The 23,913-nt window shown below is 40.5% G+C and overlaps 1 protein-coding gene across 1 annotated transcript in view; it reads left to right on the top strand.

The window, feature by feature from the left end:
• RIT2 (Ras like without CAAX 2) overlaps nucleotides 1-19,839 on the top strand; it is a gene marked incomplete at both ends in the record, with an annotated part of 195,958 nt that extends 176,119 nt beyond the window's left edge. Inside the window, one exon of the mRNA XM_082497752.1 lies at nucleotides 19,612-19,839. Within this exon, the coding sequence (XP_082353878.1) occupies nucleotides 19,612-19,839 (228 nt within the window). The remainder of the gene's footprint in view (nucleotides 1-19,611) is intronic.
• Nucleotides 19,840-23,913: the final 4,074 nt, after the last annotated feature.

Raw genomic sequence — 23,913 nt, 5'->3', positions numbered from 1 at the left:
ACAGGTGCTACAGTATCTATTTCTCTACACTGTGTGAATAACTGATTTCATTAAGATAAAATCAGAGCAATTGTCCTTAATCAACTTTAACATGAGGTGTTCTAAATATAGGGCTCCCCAGTTCAAGAGGGACAGGGAACTGCTGGAGCGAGTCCAGCGAAGGGCAACTAAGATGATTAAGGGCTTGGAGCATCTGCCTTATGAGGAAAGGCTGAGAGAGCTGGGACTCTTTAGCCTGGAGAAGAGAAGGCTGAGGGGAGACCTTATTATGGCATACAAGTATCTAAAGGGTGGGTTGAAGGAGGATGGAGCCAGGTTCTTTTCATTGGTTCCCAGTGACAGGACGAGGGGCAATGGGCACAAGTTAGAACACAGGAAGTTCCATTCAAATACACGGAAAAACTTCTTTACGGTTCAGGTGACAGAGCACTGGCACAGGCTGCCCAGGGAGGGTGTGGAGTCCCCTTCTCTGGAGATTTTCAAGGCCCGCCTGGATGCAGTCCTGAGTAATGTGCTCTAGGCAATCCTGCTTTAGCAGGGGAGTTGGACTAGATGATCTCTAGAGGTCCCTTCCAACTCTGAAAATTCCGTGATTCCGTGATAGCTTTTCATATACCCGTGACCACCAATCCTAGTAGGATTACCTTCAAAAAGTTTCGCTTCAATAATTATTTTTTAGTCTTCATTCATCTTGTTCTTTGTTTTGCCTTCCAATTTTTGTGGGGCTTTCAGAAAAACTTTTATAACAACTGAAAATGTTGCTGTAGAACTATTAAGCTACAATCTTACTTAACAAAGAGGAAGAGAAATGTAGGAAGGGATAACTGTGTCCAGAGAATGGCTACAAAGCTGGTGAAGGGTCTGGAGGACAAACCTTATGAGGAACTACTGAGGGATCTGGGGTTGTTTAGCCTGGAGAAGAGGAGGCTGAGGGGAGACCTTATCACCCTCTACAACTACCTGAAAGGAGGTTTTAGAGAGATGGGAGATGACCTCTTCTCTCTGGTGACAAGTGATAGGACAAGAGGAAACGGGTTTAAGTTATGTCAGGGCAGGTTTAGATTGGATATTAGGAAGCATTTTTTCACTGAAAGGGTTATTAAACATTGGAATAAGCTGCCCAGAGAGGTGGTGGATTCACCATCCCTGGAGGTGTTTAAGAAAAGGGTAGATGAGGTGCTTAGGGACATGGTTTAGAAGTGGTGGTGTTTTTATCAGGGTAGGTTAATGGTTGGACTTGATGATCTTAAAGGTCCCTTCCAACCTCACTAATTCTATGATTCTATTCTATGATTCTATAACATATTTGGCATATTTTGCTTAAATATTTTAATTGGGCATCAAAAATAACTATATATTCTGTACTGTTAATGTTTTATCTGTGGCTACATGCCACTCTAACTGTAACCTTTCCAGGCCACCCGTTTGCTCATAGAAGAGCCAAGTCCACTTACGCAGGTGGAGTGCCACTGAGATATGTCTCATGGTCTCTTGTTAACAGAGCACTCAACTTGCTGACACTCAGCTCAGCAAACTTTTGTTTTGGTTGTACGCAAGAAAGCTGAAAGGACAGAGAACCTTACCCAAGACACAAGATAGTTGAAAGGACAGAGAACCTTACCCAAGACAAGAGAACAATTGCAACTGACAGCCGGAGTTAAACATCTGTATTTAGTATGAGTAACCCCGTTGATTTCACAGGACTACATGACTTACAAATGAACAAAACACAAGTAACAGAAAAGAAAGTGAGTAAACGTCAGACAATCCCTAGAAGACCAAAGAAACTGAAAACTGTTAAATCTTATTGTGGTTGAGCTGTAGTGTAATTTTCATTTAAGCTATTTACTCATCCCATAGGGATGAGGGATTGCACACCATCAGACTACAGAGTGCAAAGTTCAGCATATGTTTCAGAATGAAAGCAGTACTGCATAGTGGATATAGATCAAAACAGTTCATCTTCCACTAGAGACATCAAAGAAAAGTAACTGTTGCCATAAACGTCAAATCTGCATAAGAAAGCAAAAGCGAACCACCTCTTTCATGGGTAGGTCTTGGTGTCCAGAGTTGTATATGAAAAGATGCAGTCATTCTGGATCAAAACCAAATATTCTCTTGGATCATTTTAAGCCATCTGTGGTCTAAGCTGTTTCCTTCTTTCACTGCCCCCTCCTTCCCCCACTTTTTATTTTGTATACTCAGGTACACCACCTGTTCAGAGATGGATGTATGCTTGTTACCAGACTGTTTCTCTAGGACCTGAATCAAGGTGTAATAGAATTTTTTTTCATTTACTTTGATAATTTTGTTTTATTTGCTCAACCCTCTGCCCATATGGCATGAGAATTGAGTACTTTTACTCCCTTTTTCATTGTCTCAGGCTGGGAGGCTGTATTTTGCCCTCCTTGATAATATGTGGTCTACTTTGGATTTATACTTCTTTCAATAAAATACTAGTAAGAAAAAGAAAAAAGGTTGGAAGTATCTAATCAAGCATTTAAAACATTAAAAGTGGTTAGAAAAACAAAACAAAAAAGAGGCAAAGCAGAAATCCAGCAAGCAGAAAAATTCAATTTGTCATCCCAAATCATTATTTATAAAAAAAATTCCACCTGTCTTTATTTACGTGGGACAGGGTTACCTCTTGTTACATTTATCTCAACTCAGCAGTTTCATCTGCACGTACATTCTTTGAGCAGCCTTGGGAGAAGCTTCAATGAGGCTGAAGTGACAGGGGGCTCAGCTGGTGGGTGTACACTCAGGTTCCTGGATAGGACTGTACAGCCTGTGCTGTCCCACAAAGCCAGATTCAGGCACATGAAGAATACGAAAGTGTCTGGGAACAGCTAGCATGGATTTACCAAGGGAAAATTGCTCCTGACAAGCTGACTGACTTCTGTGATTGCCTTTAGATGACTCACACTCTGTATGAGAAAAGCGGATTATGTTTACCTTGACTCTAACAAGACTTTCAACTCAGTCTCTCATAGTGTCCTTATAGCCAAACAAGTGAGATATGGTTTGGATGGACAGGCTACAAGGCAGATGGGAATCAGGTGGACCACCAAGCCCAGAGGGTTGTGATGAGCATTACAAAGTCCAGTTAACAGCAAATTACTAGTAGCATTCCTCAGAGGTCAATTGCAAGGTAGTATTTTGAATATCTTTAGTAAGAAGTGAATGCAAGGACAGAAGGTATCTACTAGAACTCAATCTAGCTATTGCTGTAAAACACAATAAAAAATGCTTCTATGAAGACATTAACAATAAAAGGAGCACTATCCTTTATTGGATGCAGGGGGAAATACAGCGACTAAGGATGACGAAAAAGCTGAGTACTTAATGCCTTCTTTGCCTCAGTCTTTAATAACAGGACTAATTGTTTGCTGGGTAGCCAGCCCCTTGAGCAGGAAGACAGGGATTGGGAACAAAATGAGACCTTCATAATCCAAGAGGAAATGTTCAGTGACCTGCTACACTACCAAAACATGCACAAGTCTATGGGGCCAGATTGGTTACAGCCAAGAGTGCTGAAGGATTTGGCAGATGTGCTCACCAGACTACTCTTCATAATTTATCAGCAGTCCTGGCTAACCAGGGAGGTTCCAATGGACTGTAGATTAGCAGATGTGATGCCCATATACAAGAAGGGCTGGAAGGAGGATCTGGGGAACTACAGACCTATCAGTCTGACCTCGGTGCCAGGGAAGCTTATGAAGCACATTATCTTGAGTGCCATTACATACTATTTACAGGACAGCCAGACGATCAGACCCAGTCAACACAGGTTCATGAAGGGAAGGTCCTGCTTAACAAACCTGATCTCCCTCTGAGACAAGGTGACCCATTTGGTGTACAAGGGAAAGGCTGTGGATGTTATTCATCTGGACTTCAGTAAAGCCTTCAGTACTGTTCCCCACAGCATTCTCATGAAAAAAAAAAAATGTCTACCCAAGGCTCAGACAGGCATAGACTCTTCTGAATCAAACACTGGTTGGAAGGCTGGGCCCAGAGAGTGGGGGTGAATGGAGTTAAATCCAGTTGGCGACTGGTCACGAGTCATATTCCACAGGGCTCAGTGATGGAGTCACTCCTGTTTAATATCTTTATTAGTGATCTTGACAAGGAGATTGAGAGCACCCTCAGTAAGTTTGCAGACACCAAGTTAGATGAGTGTGTTGATCTGCATGAGGTTAGGAGGGTTCTTCAGAGGAATCTGGATAGACTGGATTGATGAGCCAAGGCCAATGGTATGAGCTTCAACAAGGCCAAGTGCACTTGGGTCTTGCACTTGGGCCACAACAATCCCATGCAGCTCTACAGGCTTGGGGAAGAGTGGCTGGAAAGCTGCCCAGCAGAAAAGGACCTGGGGGTGTTGATTGACAGCCGGCTGAACATGAGACACCAGTGTGCCCAGGTAGCCAAGAAGGCCAATGACATTCTGGCCTGTATCAGGAATAGTGTAGCCATCAGGACTAGAGAAGTGATTGTCCTACTGCACTCGGCACTGGTGAGGCAAGACCTTGAGCACTGTGTTCAGTTTTGGGTGCCACAATATAAGAAGGACATTGAGGTGCTGGAGCGTATCCAGAGAACGGCAGTGGCTGAGGGACTTGGACTTGTTCAGCCTGGAGAAAAGGAGGCTGAGAGGAGACCTAATTTCTTTCTACAACTACCTGAAACGGGGTTGTAGAGAGGTGGGCGTTGGTCTCTGCTCACAAGTTACAACTGATAGGACAAGAGGAAAGGGCGTCAAGCTGCACCACAGGAGGTTTAGGATAGACATTAAGAAAAAATTCTACACTGAAAGAGTTATCTAAGACTGGCACAGGCTGCCCAGGGAAGTGGTTGAATTGTCATCCTTGGGTGTATTTAAAAGCCATCTAGATATGGTGCTTAGGAACATAGTTCAGAAGTGGGCCTGGTAGAGCTAGATAACGTTGTACTTGATCTTAAAGGTCTTTTCCAGCCATAATGATTCAATGATTCTATGATTCTACTAATGAGAAGGTACCTTCATGAGTGATGGTTGATACACTGACAGGTAAGGTATACATACAGAGGAGGCATTGCCCAACTGGAGAAATGGTCTAACAGGATCTGCATGAAGTTCAGCAAAAGAGACAGTTGGGGTTGTTCAGCCTGGAGAAGAGAAGACTCTTATAGCAGCCTTCCACTACTTAAAGGATGCCTACAAGAAAGTTGGAGAGGGACTTTTTACAAGGGCATGTAGTGATAGGGCGAGGGGTAATGGCTTTCAACAGGAAGAGGACAGATTTAGAAGAGATATTAGGAAAAAAAAAAAAAAATCACTCTGAGGGTGGTGAGGCAGTGTAACAAATTGCCCAGAGAAGTTGTGAAGGCCACATTCCTGGAAGTGTTCAAGACCAGGTTGGATGGGACTTTGAGCAACCTGGTCTAGTGAAGGTGTCCCTGCCCACAGCATGGGGGTTGGAACCAGATGATCTTCAAGGTCCCTTCCAACCATTCTATGATTCTATGAAAAACAATGCTGAGCCTGCACATGGGATGGGCAACATCATGCAGCAGTACCAGCTGGGCACTACTGGAGAGAAAATAGTTTTCAGAAGAGGACATGGAAGTCCTCGTGGATGAGCTGATCATGAACCAACAATCTGTCCTTACAGTGAAGGCTGTCAGGTGCATCCTGGATTCTGTTAGCAAAGATGTAGCCAACAGCACTTGTGGGGGTGTATCTGGAGTATTGTGTCTGTTTTGGGCTCCCCAGTACCAGAAATATCTTGACATTCTGGAGTGAGTTCAGCAGAAATCTGCAAGATAGTCTTAGGGATAGAGGAGCAAAAAGTAACAGGAGCGACTGAGTAACCTGAGTTTCTGGATTTGTTCATCCTGGTTAACCAAATGGTAACCATCTTGCCATGTTCAGCCACCTAATAATCAGTAAAATGAAGGCAAAGTTAGATTTTTCTTGGAGGCTCACAGGGAAAGAATAAGAAGAAATGAAAAAAAAAAAAAAGTTTTACAGCACAAGAAAATCTGATTAATTATGAAGCTTTCTTCAGCATGAATGGTTAAAGAGTGGAACAAATGGCCAGAGACGCTGTGAGGTTTCCTTCCTTGTGTGTTTAAAACTTCACTAAATATGATATGAGCAATCTGCTCTGGGTGGACTCACTATGAGCACCACTTTGGACTAGATGAATTACAGAGATCCCTTCCATCCTAATCCATTCTAGGAATCTCTGATTTCTGTACAACTTTCAACAGAATATATTAATTCCAGCTTGAATCATTTGTGTCAGCCATAGTAACTGCCTCTTCTCTCTGAAGTGGGATCTACATTTCTTTTTCCACATCTTTTTTTCAAAGATATCATAACTATCTTCTTATTAATATTCCATCCATTGAGTACAACAAAACTTTACCACAGGCAGTTGTCGTTTTCTAAACCATTTAATAACACTCATTTTATTTCTAAGGGTAAAAAAATAACAGGGTGATAACACGTCCTGAATTGCTAGTGACAGTAACTGTTAAGGCTTCAAGCACTTACTGTTTTTCACCAGCTGTTGCTTTTAGTACCAGCAATTTTATTACCCCAAACCTAGGCTTATTTATGTATTTAAAAAAAAAAAACAACAAACAAACAAAAAACCAAACCAACAACAACAGCCATTAGGAAATTCAAGCAAGTTTCCTGAGAGAAATCAAATGAGTTATTGCCTGTCTTTGTCATTGCTGTACCTGCATGGCTGGGTAAAGACGTTACATTCCTACTCTGTAGTCTGAACCATGGTATTGCTCATCCAGGTATGAATGGTGATCTGCACCAGTTCCAGATTTACCTACCAACCACTGTGATTATCAGTGATAAAATACTGTTAATATTTCATTGACCAGGTTAGGTTACTCCTGAAAAGCTATATCTTTCTTCTCCACAGCCCTTAATACTCTTTATATTTTAACGTATTTATTTCCCACATAGTAGTATCCATTTATTTACTGTAACTTATGTGTTATCTGTTTCTTGTCCTTCGTTTTCAATCTTTCCTATCCGGAAGGACATAGAAGCAAGAGTTCACCTATCTGTTTGTACTCCAGGTTATGACCCAGCTTTTTTCCTTTAAGACATTCTGGAAAAAATTCAGAAGAGGTAGGAGGACAGCCTGGCTCATGGCATCTGCACTACACGCACCGTTTTTTCACCTTTTCAGTGCCTTTTCCAGAGCCTGGCCAGACCGCAGGTTTGAACTAGCTAGGTAACTGAAACATGGGTAATAAATAAATGTCAGAAAACAGCACGAATCTGCGCAGGAGCTGATACTGAATGCCTCCTGGTACCAAAGGAAATCTTTAGAGCAGTGTTTTGTCTGCATCTGCATCCAAGTTTTGCTCTAAGGCCAACCTTTTCTGCCAGGTATATTCGAGAGGCTTATTCTGATCCCAACAGCATTTGATGTGTGTGTGTTTATATGCGTAGATGCAAGTTTACACATGCCGCTAGATAAACTGAGCTATAGCTTTATCAGGGAGGACTGAAAAGTTTATTACACTGGATAAGAATACGAGTTTATCAGCTGTAATCACAATTTGAGCTTCCAGGAGCATCTTCTATACATCAAAAGGATATCTGAATAATTGGACGGATACATCATGGACAGAGGAGGTTAAACTGATGCTTTTAGCAAGGAGTTTCTGCCATTCTGTTTGTTAAGAGTCTGTTTTCTCTTTCTACCCCCAAGCTAACATTATAAAGATATAATCTGTCTTCCTCCTCTCACCTTCCTTCCACCTTCACTCTTCTGCTTCTTTCTTCTTGACTCTTCACTATTTCCTTTTCTTTGTGGCAATAAACATCGACTAGCATCCCAGGTAGTCCCAGCAACCCATTTGTCTTCGGCCAAAAATTAAGATTCTAGAAAAAAAACTTACTGATTAATCCTTGAACATCATCATTCCTTAAGTTCCTGTTAGTCAAGTATCCAAGCTGTCTTGGGGATGTATGCACGAAAGTTTGGGGCTATATTAAACAAATTTAAGATTCTGCCAGCTGTTAGATATTACTTTGCTTACGTTAAGGTTCTTGGTCTTCTGAATAAAAATCAAAGCCCACAGGCAGCAAATACACAGGGGTTATCCAAAGAAACTGCCTGCCGAATGGGGAGCTTGCCAACAAGACAATCTAACCACAGATGTACGAACAAGTTACCACGGAAACTATCTGAGCGCATGTTCTTAGCCTGCAGCAACAGTGAGGTAATTTGAGTGAGGTTAGCAGGCAATAAGAGAGCTTGTTATGTCTAATTAGCTAAATGCATTCTTACAGCTATTCCTACCTACTGGCCATTTAAGATTTTTAATTTTTCTCCCTCAGCATATTCATTTCTCATTGTCATCCCCTTTGTATGTAGCTCTTCAGACTCAATATTTTATTATGCGTTGTCCATGCTGGTAGATCACATCACATGATGGAGCTAAGTGGATGCTCCTTATGCAGCTGTCATTCCTGCTTTACGGTTCTTGTGTCATGGGACTCTCTCTTTCAACATTCCTGTGACCAAGAAAAGGCCCTTTGCTCATCCATAACCAATCCTTTCAGCATGTTAGAAAGGAGCTGAGAAGGAAGACTCCAGTGAAGCTCCCATGATTTTTTTCTGTCAATTCATATTCTGCAAAAGGGTATTATTTTGCCTGAACTAATATTGACATGGGGAAGATCAATGTCATTAGTTTAATAAAGATCCTGTGCAAGTATTTCCTGTAATGAGGTTGTTTGACAAACCTTCCCAATAAACTTCAAAATTACTAAACCCTCAAAATCAATTAGAGGTTCCAGGAAAAAAAAAAAAAACAGCTCACCACTCCCATTTCCCGATATAATATCCCGCTCTCATTGCATCAAGTAACTTTTTCATTGGAAAGCAACCCAAGTAATAGGTGGAAAGGTGAAACGTTCTGTAAATTGGGCATAAGGCACCTTGATACCTCATACATTTGCAACACTCGTTTACTTCAGCAAACAATTTTTGAAAAAAAAAAAAATTGTTCCATTGCAGTCCAAATCTCTATAAATCCATTATAAATTCTTCCTCTGCCTCCCTTCTGTTGAATACCTACTTCAGCAGCCTGGACAGAATCCCTGGATCTCAGCAGATGACAATAGCAGGGAGATGGAGGGAGAAAGGAGAGATTTGTTGTAATTTTCTTTTCACTGCCAGGAACATAGCATGGTGTTCTCTGTTTGCCTGCAAGCTGTTTGGGAGTATGCTTAGATGTGAAAACTGTACACCAGAATATATGTGCCATTCACTCCCCATAGTGTGAAGCAATATGTGGTGTCAGGACACACAACACTATTTACTGCATTTGGAACAGATATTTTTTGTGATCTTTTTATTCTAGTGTTGGAAACTCATATTCAGCTTAAGCAGAAAGGGAACTTTCAGAGCTTAATTCCAGTATTCTGCTCATATGTCTAAAAATGACACATTTAACTGAACACAAGTTTAGGATACTTTGGCTCAAAAGATTATTTCAGTTGTGTGAATCACCAATATTTTTGTTTGTGTGGGTTTTTTTACTTCATTTACAGTTCTCCTTTGTGACTATATGTACAAACACACACAAATAAATACATAGCTGTTTCTGTCTCTTCCTTGTCTTCTATTTATCTCTCTAGATTTTTTTCTGATCTCCTTTAAATTTCCTCTGCCACATTTCCCAATCTTCAGGAGACAACTGTGGAAAATAAGACACTGAAAGCAGCACTCTGCTCTGCCCTCTTCATTGACTCCTGCTTTGCTTTCTGATCTTCTCATGTCGGTGGAGTGTTTTCAGGAGAAAATATTGCTTTTAGAGGCTGTGTTACTCCCATCTTCAAAGTAATATAATGACAGAGAGATTTGCATAGGTTACCAGGTATTAAGTGGATTTTCTCAGTACCCAGTCTGCGTAGTGCCTGAGTCCTAATGAAGAAAAGGATTCAAGTTACTAGTGGAATTTTAAGTCTAACACATAAATGAAAATAGCCTACCCCATAGATATAGATAAAAATGTGGGGGCTGGCTGTACTGGACTGATAGCCAACTTGTGCTCACAAAACAATAAAAATAACTTTCATTGTTAAAATAAGAGTTAAACACTACCAACTTTCTATTTTCTTAAAAAAAAAGAAGTCTAAAAGGTACATTTGCAACTTTCTTTACATGTAAAATTTTTAATAACCTTCTGCTGTTAACAGATAATAATTGATTTCTGTTTGTTGTTGCTTACAAAAAATTCAAAAGATTTTCCTTTCTTGTGAACTTAAAACTGCAATTCTGAGATTTTTCCCTACAAAAGCCTGGTCTCCTCCTGTGAATGTTACAAGCTGAACTGATGTAGAAACGTCTGCTTTTTGCAACCATCTTATGGCCATCTATGTCCTCAGCTGAGTGTTGCAATCAAAGTACCGTTAAAGATGATGGACAATTTAGAAAATTGTCAGATCTCTGAAAAATGCTTTGAGCAATTGACCCATACTTGTTCATCTTCAAGACTGATGCTAAGGATTTAACACTTCCACATTCTCTTCAAATTAGACCCAGAGCTATTGCTGACTGATGCAAGATCATGTGGCTTTGAGTTTCCAATTCAGTCAGATCCTGAGGCCATCTCTCTGGAAACATTTCCTGGTATAAAGATGCTTTAACCCACTCATCAGTCTTGCTTTTGACAAGATAAAGCCAGAAGAATACAGTCTGTAGGAGAGAAGAAAAACTTCAGAGTCTAACTTGCGGACAGCACCCTGATTCCATAGTGATTTTTACATGAAATGAGACATTGATTTAATTATTTAGCATTACAACAGTGAAATAATGAAGTGACATTATCACAAGTTGGAAACAATAGACTTTGGAACCTCGTGTGTTTCACTCACTTTGCAACTATGCAACAGCATGGAGGATGTTTCTCTTTACTCAAAACATTTGCCCAAAACAGGAATGAAATTACCTGAAGGAATAGCTCCTTTGTTACGAGGATATTGTGGATTCAAAGAGTGGTGAAAAAAAAAAAAAAAAAAAAAAAAGTCCAAAAGGGAGAGAAAGACTAGACAGAAATCAGTGTTGGGCAAAAATATCCATCACAAAAATGCTAAAAATCTCCAGATTCAAGCGTGAATAAGCATTGTATTTAGAATTGTTTTCATATGAAAAAGAGTGAGACAGGTGCATTTAATGGAACAGCTAGTAATAGCTTAGGGTTTTCATATGAGAGTGTAGCAATGACCATAGCAGTTCAGAGAAAATACCAGCCTAAGCCACCACTGGTCAATAGTGAAAAGCATAAGAACAAGTGCTCAGTGATGCTTCATCAGACTACTTCTCAGCCCTCAACAAGTTGTAGTTCCCTTAGATTGAATGAGAGTATGGTTCTCCCTCACTGAAAACAGGGAGTCTTAGCCATGTTTCATGTCCCACTTTAGTGACTAACCAGGTGAGAAGGGCATAATTTGGGACAGATGAATCTCTCCAGTTTTGTCTAGAAATTTAATTTTTCGCAAGGATATTACATATTTTTCCTTTAAAAAACGAACACATCATTTTTACAATCCCATATTTTCCACCCTCATTCCCCTAAAAATAAGCCACAAAGTACATTACAGGAGTCCCAGACAGTCCTATTATTTTCTCCATTGCTAAAACCACATTTTCCTCCCTGCCCAAATGCAAAGGCCAGGTTACAAGGGGAAGGGAAAGAATATCTCAGCCTCTGTGATGCAAACGCCTTCAGAAGCTGGAACACCTGATGGTGCGAGATGTGTAGTACTGTGTCATGTGCTATTTCAATACCATCTAGTCTGTCAGGGCATAAGTTCACACAACAAGACCACATCTAGCAGCCCTCCAGTACCTAAAGGGGGCCTATAGGAAAGATGGGGAAGGACTCTCTTTATCAGGGATTATAGTGATAGGGCAAGGGGTAATGGTTTTAAACCAAAAGAGGGGAGATTATGATTAGCTATTAGGAAGAAATTCTTTACTCTGAGGGTGGTGAGCCCCTGGTGCAGGTTGTCCAGAGGAGCTGTGGCTGCCCCATCCCTGGAGGTGTTCAAAGCCAGGTTGGACTGGGCTTGGAGAAACCTGAGCTAGTGGGAGGTGTCCCTGCCCAGGAACTGGATGATCCTTAATGTGCCTTACAGCTCTAACCATTCTACGATTCAATGATTCTACGATCTTCTCTATGGCCCAGTCTGTTAATCCTGTCTAAACCCATGGCCATTCATGCTAGATCCCATTATGGTCACCAGTATTTCTGAAGTGTGAAACCAGTAAAAAGTATCACAGAGTGGCAAGGTAGTAAAGAAACCATGGAAAACTCTTATAAGACACCAGCTTTCATGTAACTCTGGGGAGGAAGAAGGAGGAACAGAAGTAATTGCAATACCCTCACAATAATGATTAATTGTATGGCAGCTTTTATTTCATCTCGCCTTGCAATCTAGAAAGCCAGCAAAGCTGAGAATGCAGAATTGCCTGCCATGAAGTCAGAGTGAGGTTTGTTCAACTAATTACTTCTGAAGACTTCCAAATGGATTTAAGAGTAATGGTGTTGACATGAAATTCTACTCTCACGTTTCTGCAACATGTTACTCATCTACTGCTCAGGCTGCTGAAAAGCGGTGTCTGCTTCCCTAGGGACTGAGTTAAACAATAAGGTGCACATGTTTGGTTGAATGAAAAATGCTGGTTTGTGTCAGCAGAAACTGGTTGTAAATTCTAGTGGAATCTTGGCCAAAACAAATTGGTGATTGCAGTGTACACATTTGCAAATGTGACCATACATAAAGACTGAAATGTTTATGTTTGCAAATGGAAAGTTTCAACATTCTATTTTTAAGCAATAATTCACTTTAAAATTAATTTAGAATTCTGAAACAAAGCAGAATATTTGTGTTGAGGGAGACGGAAACTGGAGTTTTTAACACCAAGGATTTTTGCTTTAATTTTGCATTTACTCGTCCTGAAACGGTCATATTGAACGTCTGGCCACAAAAAAGGAAACACTGGTTACTCACAAAGACTAGTTTTCAACATTTCTTTCAGCATGAATTGATTTCTACTTGAACTTGTTTTTTCCCTCCTTTCAGGGATGTCATTGCTCAGTGGCAAGAATATGATAGGCAGTTTATTAATGTAAATATCTGAAGAAAGAGGAGAAGGGTAAAAGGGCTTGGAACACTTTTTTTATTCTTTTTAAAAAATATTATGTGAACAAATAACAACAGTGCTGCTTGTCTTAAAAAGACAGGAAGATTGATTTTCCTGTTTTATCTGGTTCTGCTCAGGTTTTCAACCCCAGCCACTGCTGTAATATCCAAGTATTTGAGCTTTGACCTGAACAATAGCATTTCACACTTGGAAAGATTCTTATATCAGCCTGTAGAAAGTCTCTGCCACCATGCCTGTTGATGCAACACTTGTCCAAGGAAAAAAAAATGAGTAACTGTCAAAAATGAATACCTGTCAAAAATTACATAGGTGTAATAGATCTGGTTTTGGGTTAATGGATTAGGTTGCATGTTTCTCAAAACAGGAGTCTAATGCTTACAGTGAAAGACTTTGGCCCTAGGAAAAGAAAGCTGCAATGTAGGAGCGCTCAGCTCAGCCTTCACTGGACTCAGTCCCATCTGACAAAATACAGAACTTGCCCCTGTCCAGTTTACCGGGTAGGTCCCTGACAATTGCTAGTGCTGGGTGTCTGAGGACCACTTAGTTTCTTCCTTAGATGTAGAGCGATGAACCGAGACTAGTGAAAATCAGTCCTTGTTCTTGTTCATCATTAATGAGAAATCTCGCAGGTGTTGTGCGGGAATGCCTTTGGCCTTTGGCATAAACTCAGTGGTCAGTGCTGGGATTAAAAAAAACCCTATCATTCATGTCAGATGAATACCCATTTTTTCCTTTTTGTTGTCCAGGATGGCATTCACTTTCTTGACCCTTGAGATCACTTTTCTCTTTCTCTCTTGGCAAATTTGCTTATCAGAGACCCAGGAAATCATCAATACCTTTGATCTCTCCATCTTTTTCCTGTGGTATATTATAGGTTAGTACCTTATTCTGTTTGTTCTGATCTCCTGAAGGAATAGACTGTGATGGGAAGGGATGTGAATGTTTGTGTGGATTCTCCTGGATTGCCTGCCTGTCTCTAAACTGATATCCAGGTGCTAATACACAGCCTGGTATCTGGATGCTTGTTTTCTGCAATGGGGTCTGTCAGGAAACAAAAAATCAACCAGAAATGAAGGGAAAAGACATGGATCTTTCCTAGACATCATTCAGAGTAGTCATGGCTTTTCCTACTCATCTTATTGTTTGCTGTGGTACAAACAAGGCTGCTCAAGATACTGCATTCCTGCCCCTATGTTCTTAAACAGTTATCTTTTGTCCACAGCTCACCTAATTATTACCCATCAAAAATACAGAGCTTGGTCAAAAAACACCGGAATCCCTCCTATTAGCCTCAGTGGTATTTAGATGAACATTGTGTTGAGCAACATGCGGCCGCTTCTGTCTCTGATTAGTGGTCAAGACCTCATGTCTTCAGTGAAAAACATTCACAGAACAAAGATTTTGGATCTATAATTATCACTCTGTTTCCAATTGCAAAGTTAATGAGGGCTGCCAGGGTGTAAATCTCTGTAATAAAGATTTAGGAAAAATCTTGCAACCCTTAGTACTCTACCTGCAGCCTCCTGACCTCTGCATGGCAACATGTAAGTCCTCATCACAAAGGAAAAACTGAAAAAGACATCTCAAGTAGACCACGTGGTTGCAAGGATAGAATCATAGAATCATAGAATCATCTAGGTTGGAAGGGACCTTCAAGATCATCAAATCCAACCATTAACCTAACACTGCCAAAACCACCACTAAACCATGTCCCTCAGCACCACATCTACATGTCTTTTTAATAATTCCAAGGATGGTGATACAGCCACTTCCCTGGGCAGCCTGTTCCAATGCTTGACAACCCTTTTGGTGAAGAAATCTTTCCTAATATCCAGTCTAAACCTCCCCTGGCACAACTTGGGGCTGTTTCCTCTTGTCCTATCACTTGTTACTTGGAAGAAGAGATCAACCTCCTCCCCCCCACCCCCTCCCGGCTACAACCTGCTTTCAGGGAGCTGTGAAGAGCAATAAGGTCTCCTCTTGGCCTTCTTTTCTCCAGGCTGAACAGCCCCAGTTCCCTCAGCCACTCCTCATAAGACATGTGCTCCAGACCCCTCACCAGCTCCGGTGCCCTTCTCTGGACATGCTCCAGCGCCTCGGTGTCTTTCTTGTTGTGAGGGGCCCAAAACTGAATACAGTATTCAAGGTGAGATGCACAAGTGGAAATACATTGCTTTCCTGCATGAAGACCACCACTGTCTCACCCAAGGTGATGCTGTGACTCTGCTAATATGATCTCTGTCAATGAAATCTACTTTGGGATGCTTCTGTTGCTGCCTTGACCAAAAGAGAGAGACAGCTGTACACAGAATAATGTCACCCTGATGAAGATTTGCCAGCTAATGACAGTCCAAGGGCAGAGGTAGATTATTGATCTGCTTAGTTTCTTTGCACTTTCCTTCTCAGATCCACATATTTTTATGTTCTGCCTATGGAGGCCAATGATTGCCAGTGGCTCCCCACCCACCATTCAGCCCGGGTGGCTTTGTGCTCTCCTTTTGGTTGTGCAGGAGCTGACCTTAGTGGGGAACTGGCTGTCTTAAAGATGGCAGCTCATCCATCACAGCTTTCACAGGCTGTCAGCGTTGCATTTAATCTCGCCTGTAATTTTCCAAGGGAGGTTTGCAAAAGCCACAAACAGAATCTTAATGCTATAAAATGTGGTCTGCAGCCGGTGAATACTTCCTCTCTGTACGAAGCTGTGCTGCGTTCCAGCTGCCCTGAACTATCCAGAGATGAAAAACTCCCAAATTTAGCCTACAATCCTATGTTCTACCACAGTCGTCATACTGTTGTAACTAGTACATGTTTCCTCTCAACTCATGTGCACCCAAATGGACGGTCAGAACCATGCCCTTTGTAAGCAAGACGTGAGAAGACTGTTTTCCTGGGGCTCACACATCATGTCGATGAAGCTTCTTTGCCCATTTTATGCACTTGTCCTTCTGGGGGATCTTGTTCTTTGGTTACACTGCAAGCTTCAGTGCCCTGCTTCCCTAAGTCCTGATCCAACACCACGCAGACACCCTCTGCCCTAGACAATCAGAATTTTTAAAGTTTGGGTGAGACTCGGGAAGCTTCCACCAGCTCTTAAATTTTCATTTTTCATTACCTTCACTACCCCAGTCTTCCACCTTCATTCCCTTCTTAAAGTTTACCAGCAAAGGAACAAGCTAAATGGGAATCAATATAACCAGAATTATACTCTGGGAAACAATGCCAGTTTCAATCACAGAGGGTTACTCTAAAGATGAGATATAAATCCCTGCTTCCCAGATATATATTCAATAGAATGACCTCGCTCCCTGACCCCTCTGTTCGTGTCACGCTGACAGATCATATCTTCTTCTGGCGCAGACCCACAGAAGCTGCAATTTGTCAACAAGTCCCTGAGCTGTGCAGATCTGGGATGGATTTCTATGATATAGTTTCTCTTCTGTTGATAAGATGGGAACAAGGTAAATCCCTGGAATTATGTGGACATCTGTGACCTCATCAAAGGCTTTATCCTTTGTTTATCATTCCATAGGTGTCTAGCTTCTTGACCGAATTATGAACCAAAAGGAAAATGTCTATTTTTCCTCTAGATATCTCTCTATATTTACAATTTCATCAGCAATTACATTAATTAAATTACTACAGCCATATTTTCCTTTGTGCTGGAAGCAGTAGTGGCAATTATAACAGCATTAGATTTCAGAGATGTGTGTTTTCAGCCTTGAAGCTGAAAAACTTCAACTAAATGTCCTGAAGTTTTTTGTGCCAGGTGTCTTCCTCATGCTGAATTAGTTCATAAAATCTCACCAAAGCAGTTAATTAGTTCCTGAGGGCAAGATTTAAGAAAAATACCATGCTTTGAAATGACCTATTGCCATTAATAACTTTAATGTTATCTCTATAATCTGGCAGGAAACCGGTGTCCAAAACCAAACTTTTGCTGTGTTTGACAGAAATCCAGCCAAATTTGGCCGTGTTACAAGCCTCCAGCCGCACAGACACTGGGAGGATGTTTTTCTGCACAATTTATTTCTCCTGAGTATTCTCCAGTTCTCACAGCTCCTTAAGAACCCTGTTTCATTATGGAGCATAACATGTCTTCCCTGCAGTTGTTCTTCCTTGCAGGTGCAAGAAACATAGTTTTGATCCTAGAAAAGATAAAATAATAATTATTAATAATAATAATAATAAAAGAATAAAGAAGAGTGGAACAAAGGAAGAATTAGAAGGGCAAAGACTAGAAAATCACAGAGCAAAGGGAATGGTAACTTTTTTATATTTGAGTATTGCTATGCTTGCACCCTAATTATATTTATGACCTTATCATTCTTTAACATAAGGATGTTTCAATTTATGTGCATTTTTTTTTTCCTTTTAGGTAATGAACACATAAAATCTTCACTGAAACTGCAGCTCTGTGTAATCATTTGCTCAGAAGTGCAGTGTTTTTAACAAAATAAAACTAAAAAAAAAAAATCTGCCTTCAGATCAAACAAGGCACAGCAGAGAAAAAAATGATTATAAAGTCCAAAATAGACCAAAATAGTCTTCTATCCAGACAATCAATTTTGCAGTGGTGCCCAATAGACATATTGAATCACTCATTTTGCTTACACAGCTGCCCAGAGAAAAACAAGGACCATATTGCTACCCATCTCCTTTTGCTAAAGGTTGTCAATTACAGCAGTTGGAAAGCGGTAACAATCTTTCAATGTGTCACTGAGTATTATTCAGCTTGGCTTACAACCTCCCTGCTTACCCTTACAATATTCTTAATTAAATTAACATTATACCTGTAACGTAAAGGAATGATCCTACTAATGTTACAGGGTTTGTGACTCGATGCAAAGGTGACGGGGAGGAATTCTGTGGTCTGTGCTATGCAGGTACATGCTCAGTGCGGATTTACCTCCAGGCTGGAATGAACTGATTTTCTGTTTCATCCAAAATCCTGTTTCTCACTCCGGCCAGCTTTGCAGATAGATGCAAAAAAATGCATCGTGATGTCATGACTTTATCATAAAGGGCATTTTCCTCATGGTAGGTATGAGGGAGTTTGTTTGTATCTTGAAACGTCAAGGTTTATTTCCCTAATAAATATAAATGGCACCTTTGAGTGCATGAAGGTAGAAATAAGAAAAAAAAACAAAAAACAAAAAACAAAACAAACCAAGATTTGTAAACAGTAGCAATTGAGACTTTTCCAAACTTATTATGCAGCCTTTCTCAAGGCTGTCTCAAAGCATTTTTTTGTCTTGGTATTCAAATGGTTGGTAAGTTACTTGAATAAATGATGATATCCAAATACATATAAAAACAAAGGCCAGAGCTTCTGACCTAGAATTTGAATATACATCATACATTTCATTCATACAGTTCATTCATTTGGTTTTACGCTCAAATGCTGAAAAGAAAGGATAATCTACCAGCTGAAAAACAGCTTACTTTGAGAAGTACACAGGGTTTGCTCCTTGTTTCGCTGCAGACTTGCTACACCTTACTAAATGAGCTCCCAAAGCGCAAAAAAGTACCATAAGTGGTAGGCAGTGGTACTCCTTATAACAAGCATTTAAGCTCTGTTTAAACTACACATTAATCAGCATGCTGAGCACCCTTCCGTTTAGCAGGCTGGCAGGTCAAATGCCAAGCGGCAGCCAGTATGGAAATTTTAGGAATAAGATGCCTGTTTCAAAATACAAGCAAATTAAAAAAGAGCTGCCCTGGGTCACTCCAGATTCATGGTGATTCCTCCCCTTACAATTCCCCACAATACAAAGACGCATTTCCTCCACGTTTTCTGAGAACAGTAAGCGCATGAGGCCACTTAGGGAAGATGAGCTGAAAAACTAATAGATTTTGGATCTTCGTGCAGTTCAGGCATGAGCTAAGTGAATAGGATTACAGGCCTGCCAAGACTAAAACACTTGAAGGCATACTCAGAAATTAATGTGACTGAAAAATCTTAAGGTATGAAAGCTGTTGTGCTTAAAGAGTCAAGTTGTCTCCAGGATTAGCTTAATGCTGACCAGGGATTTTCTAGGACTTTCATTCTGTGTAAGTCTTTCTGGCCATCCGTTCCAGTCTGTGGAATAAAGGTACCAACACTACCAAACTGCACAGGATTACTGTACTAAAGAGAGAAAAAGCATGGAAAAATTGATTTATCAGAATTAGGGAAATAATATACCTGAGCACATGAATATTGTCAGTATGCTCTGTTCAAATATCTTATGGATTCAGTCTGATTCTTTCACTCTTGATTCTTCTCTGTTGGGTACTGTTGGACTATTTTCCTGTAAAATTGAAGGTCAGTGACTTGCAGTATCCAAAAAGTCAGACCACATATACTGCAATGTGCTCATGTCCATTCACACACAGTGCACTAGGCGATATTTATGGACTTCTCTTTTCCTTATAGGTCTCGACTGAAGAAGGAATGAGCTTAGCCAGAGAGTACTCCTGCTCCTTTTTTGAGACTTCAGCTGCCCTTCGCTTCTACATTGATGATGTCTTTCATGGACTAGTGAGGGAAATCCGAAGGAAAGAGTCCTTGCTGCCCATGGTAGAGAAGAAGGTGAAGAGGAAGGATAGTCTGTGGCGGAAACTGAAAGGATCCCTGAAGAAAAAAAAGGAAAGTACAACCTGATGACAATTCCCCATGAGCCACCAATCAGGAGCTTACCACAGTAACACGTAACAGTTCAAAAAGCCAGCATTGATACGGCATCTTCCAGACCAGGTCCCGGAGTTCCTTCCTTTCAGCCCTCATGCAGAAGTAGCTCCTTGAAGGCCCAATCCATGGTTGCCCTGTGGCACCTCTGTATTATGTATATTAAGTCATTTAGCATACCCTCTCATCCCTTTTCTGAAAATATAAGTGGAGAAAATACTGTGTTTTTTTAACTGTGATCCCTGACTGGTCTTCAAACGTTAGGAGTTAAGCCAGCATCCAAGGCAGAACCAGCTCCCACCCACTCTAGGACAAAGGATGCACTTTTTGCCTTCTCTCTACATGCATGGATCATTTCACCATCCCAGAAATGAATAACATTGATTTCAATGGACATTTTGACTTCAGGATTTGACTTTCAGCTTTGCATTCACATGTAGGTTTAGGGTTAGACTGTGCTCAGCCCACGTGAGCGTGTCTGTGTGAGAATGAACGTGTGTGTGTGAACCAGGCCCAAAGGGAATGCTTGGGGATCCCAGTTTTGACCCTGTAGAGCCCTGTCCTCATTTTGTCCTTTCCATTCAGCAGGAAGGGTTGGCAAGCATAGTACAAGTCATGCACCAGCTGTCCAGAGGCTGCAGGGCTACTGCTCTGTCTCCTTTCCTCATTACTCCAGGACCAACTAGCAGAGGTCCCATGTCCTACAGACATGCAGTGCATTGGAATCATAGAATAGCTTGGGTTGGAAAGGACCTTTAAATGTCATTGAGTCCATCCCCCCTGCAATGAGTAACTAGATCAGGTTGCTAAGAGCCCCATCCACCCATCCAACCTGACCAGGAATCTTTCCAAGCTTGGGGCATCTACCACCTCTCTAACCAACCTGTGCCAACATTTCACCATTGGCCACACTCCTGTGTCCCACCACAGAGCACACAAAGGCATTGTCTGTCTGATACTTCCCAGAGCCCTTCCTAGAGCTGTGCAGCTCTGTCCCAGCATGTAATAACTTCTGTGATGTAACATTCAGCCCTCGACCTACTAGAGAATTGCATCAGGTCAGTTATCATCTTTCACAGTCCTTGACCATCCAAGTGAATTATTTGATTGATTGGTTGGACAAGTCTTTTAATACTCCTTTTCAAGATGGAATCAAGTATAATCTCAATTACTTTTTTTTTTTTTTCCCTACACTTCTTTCACTGTTGACTTTATTTATAAATTTTAAAATTAAAACATGCATACATTTTGTCAAAAAATAAAGATTGTGATTTCCATGAAACCACACTAGTGGTCAGTGTCGTTTGTGTCTGTCTTGGAGTGGTAATTGATATCATTAGGAAAATACATATCTTCATTAGTAAATGTTATTTTTTTCACTTTTCTTCTTTGACTATTTTGCAGGGTTTAAACTAATTGTATTTTGGATGATCTGGGGGGCAGCTGATTTGTTTTGTTCTGTTAAATTTGAAAAGGTTATGGTTTCATGAATAATTTCAGTTCATTAAAATCTAGTGGTTTGTTTTCTACTTTCTCTTTCCTTCAAGAAGTCCAGTGATATTTTGTCACTTGTCAAAAATTCTCCATCAAAAGCACTACTTTACTGTATATAGTTTAGATAATATGTGGTTATATTTCTATTTTGGAAAGATTATTTCAGAGGAATAAAAACACATACACACGTTTAAGGTGAATTTTCAGTTTTCTGCCACCAACAGCTGAAGTCTGCATTTATACTACTGGAATTACTATTATTATTTTACCTGTATTGCCACAGAGATTTTAGGTCAAGCATCCTAGAGACAAAGAGATGTACTTGTCCAAAGAGTTTATGAGCTAAGTATTGGTGGAGAGACAACAGGAGGCTGCACTGAACAGATGGCAGCTATGAGACTATAAATATCAAGGGGAAACATCTGTGACTGTTCCAGTACTGCACACTGCATAGAGGGGGTTGAAGCAGTCATTCCATGTGTAAGAGACCAGAGAAATTAGTATCCTGAGAAACCTTTAGGGGTGATCATTGGTCTTTTTCAGGCAGATGCCTAAGCTTTGAGTCAATTGAAAGCCATTTAGTATTGGTTATTATGTCATTTCACCCACCATACTGAGGGACATATACCAACACTAAGCTCAGCTCCTAAGTTTTAGGGGTACCTTGCTTCAGGTCAGTTTGTGATACAGAAAAGGTTGCACAAGAGGGCACAGACATAGTCTAAGATTCATAAATTAAATATGCCCATTCACTGGCATTAAGGTCATCTGGCATGGAGCAAGATCTTTCCCTACTATTAAATTCCCTTGGCCTTCACAGCAGGGTTACCACAGAGAAACAGCGGTTGGAAGTGGTCCCTGGACTATGCTATGTTCTGCACCATGCTCAGCAACTGGTTACAAAAGTGCTAGCCTGCCATGGTCTGAAACCAAGACAGGGATCATTTTAACAATTTAACAGTATAGATGTGTCTGATTGCCTCCTTGCTTACTTTCAAATTAATAGTACAGACGCAGCTCACACAGTCATATTTTTAGATGTGCCAAGCCACCATGTTCTGATTATCTCCACAACCAGCCCTTACATGACACATTTTGAAAGATATTTGGTACTAGGTTAATCTCTTCCAGAAGAATGAAGCATCATGGCCTCTGAGGATCTTCTGCTATGTCTTCTATGAGCAACTTCAGGCAGCTGAATATGTATTGGGCAGAAAAGTCTGTATTTATCTCACTCTGGTCATATAAAACTTGAGTATGGCATCTAGTCTTTAAGTATCCCTCTTTGGTTAATAAGGAGAGAGAAGTTCCTCTGGGTGGTGATTTGTCCTATCTAGCCTGGATGGTTAACATAGGATGACTCACGCTTTGAAATGACTGACTCTTTCCAGTGACTATATGTTGCTCCACAAAGAGCAGCTAGGTCTCCAAAGCCTAACTTTTTGATGGCTGAATTCAGATATGATAAACCCCATCTTTAATGATTTTTCCACCCAATATCTATGTCAGAGAATGGTGCTGTAAATGCTTGGCATTGAATCTTGCCTCTGAAACACCTGACCATCCTTTATTTTTAAACTGGGAAAGTCATTCTGATTTACCATCGCCCATTTCCTCAATGATCTATAATGCTTAACCTCAGTTAATTGAGCAGAGCTGATGGAGGTTATAGTCAGCGAGGATAACGTAAGTCATAACTGCACAAGAAGCTGGGTGCAGCTGCTTTACCTAATTAATCATTATGACTCCATCACAGATGATTGTATTTAGCTGTCAAAGTTAGCTGACAGAATTAAAAAACAGCAGCTCTGCATCTAAAGACTTTTCGCATCTGACTAGTCTCTCATCTCATCAAGTCTGGACGATTTGAAGAAGGAACCTGATCACTTTATTTTGCTGTGTTGCCTACAGTGCCACAAAAGTGGCGGCTATAACTTACCCCGCTGTCAGACTGTGTTGCAGCTGGACTGTAATTCAGCTTCTTCCAGGATTATAATTAAAGCCAGCTAATAAATAAAATAAAATAATAACACTTTTTGCAAACGTATCCATGGTGTCTCTGGCAAATACATAATATATGGCAGTTAATTACCCTTCTTCCCAGTTAAGGCAGATCACATGTTGTATCTAGTTGAGAAGTAATGCGGGCAAGGCTGTAAGTCAAGGTGGAATATTGCAATACTTAACATTTTTCTTTTTCATGAGTTTTGCATACAGACCTTAGGAGTTAAGCACAGAAACCTTATGTGTTCCATCAGATTGCCAGTTCATGAACTACGTCAGCCGTCTGACGCCTTTTCAAAAGATTGAAAATAATTTCTTTGCACACACAAAAGAATTAGATTTTGAAACTGAGTTATAAGAATGCATAGCTAGAATGAAAAGAAGGAATTATATTATTATATAATGTATATACACACAACGTGTATGTAAACAATATCTACAAACAGAATACATAAACAATAGTGTATATAGTTCCTATGCATCTCTCATTCTTAGCCTTTGTTAAACATTTGATCCCTCCCTGTATCACAACAGATAGAAAAATATATGCAA

This window comes from Vanellus vanellus, assembly GCF_965231255.1.
Source record: "Vanellus vanellus genome assembly, chromosome: Z".
In the NCBI taxonomy this organism is placed as follows: domain Eukaryota; kingdom Metazoa; phylum Chordata; class Aves; order Charadriiformes; family Charadriidae; genus Vanellus; species Vanellus vanellus.
This window is presented reverse-complemented; position numbering and strand designations above follow the sequence as displayed.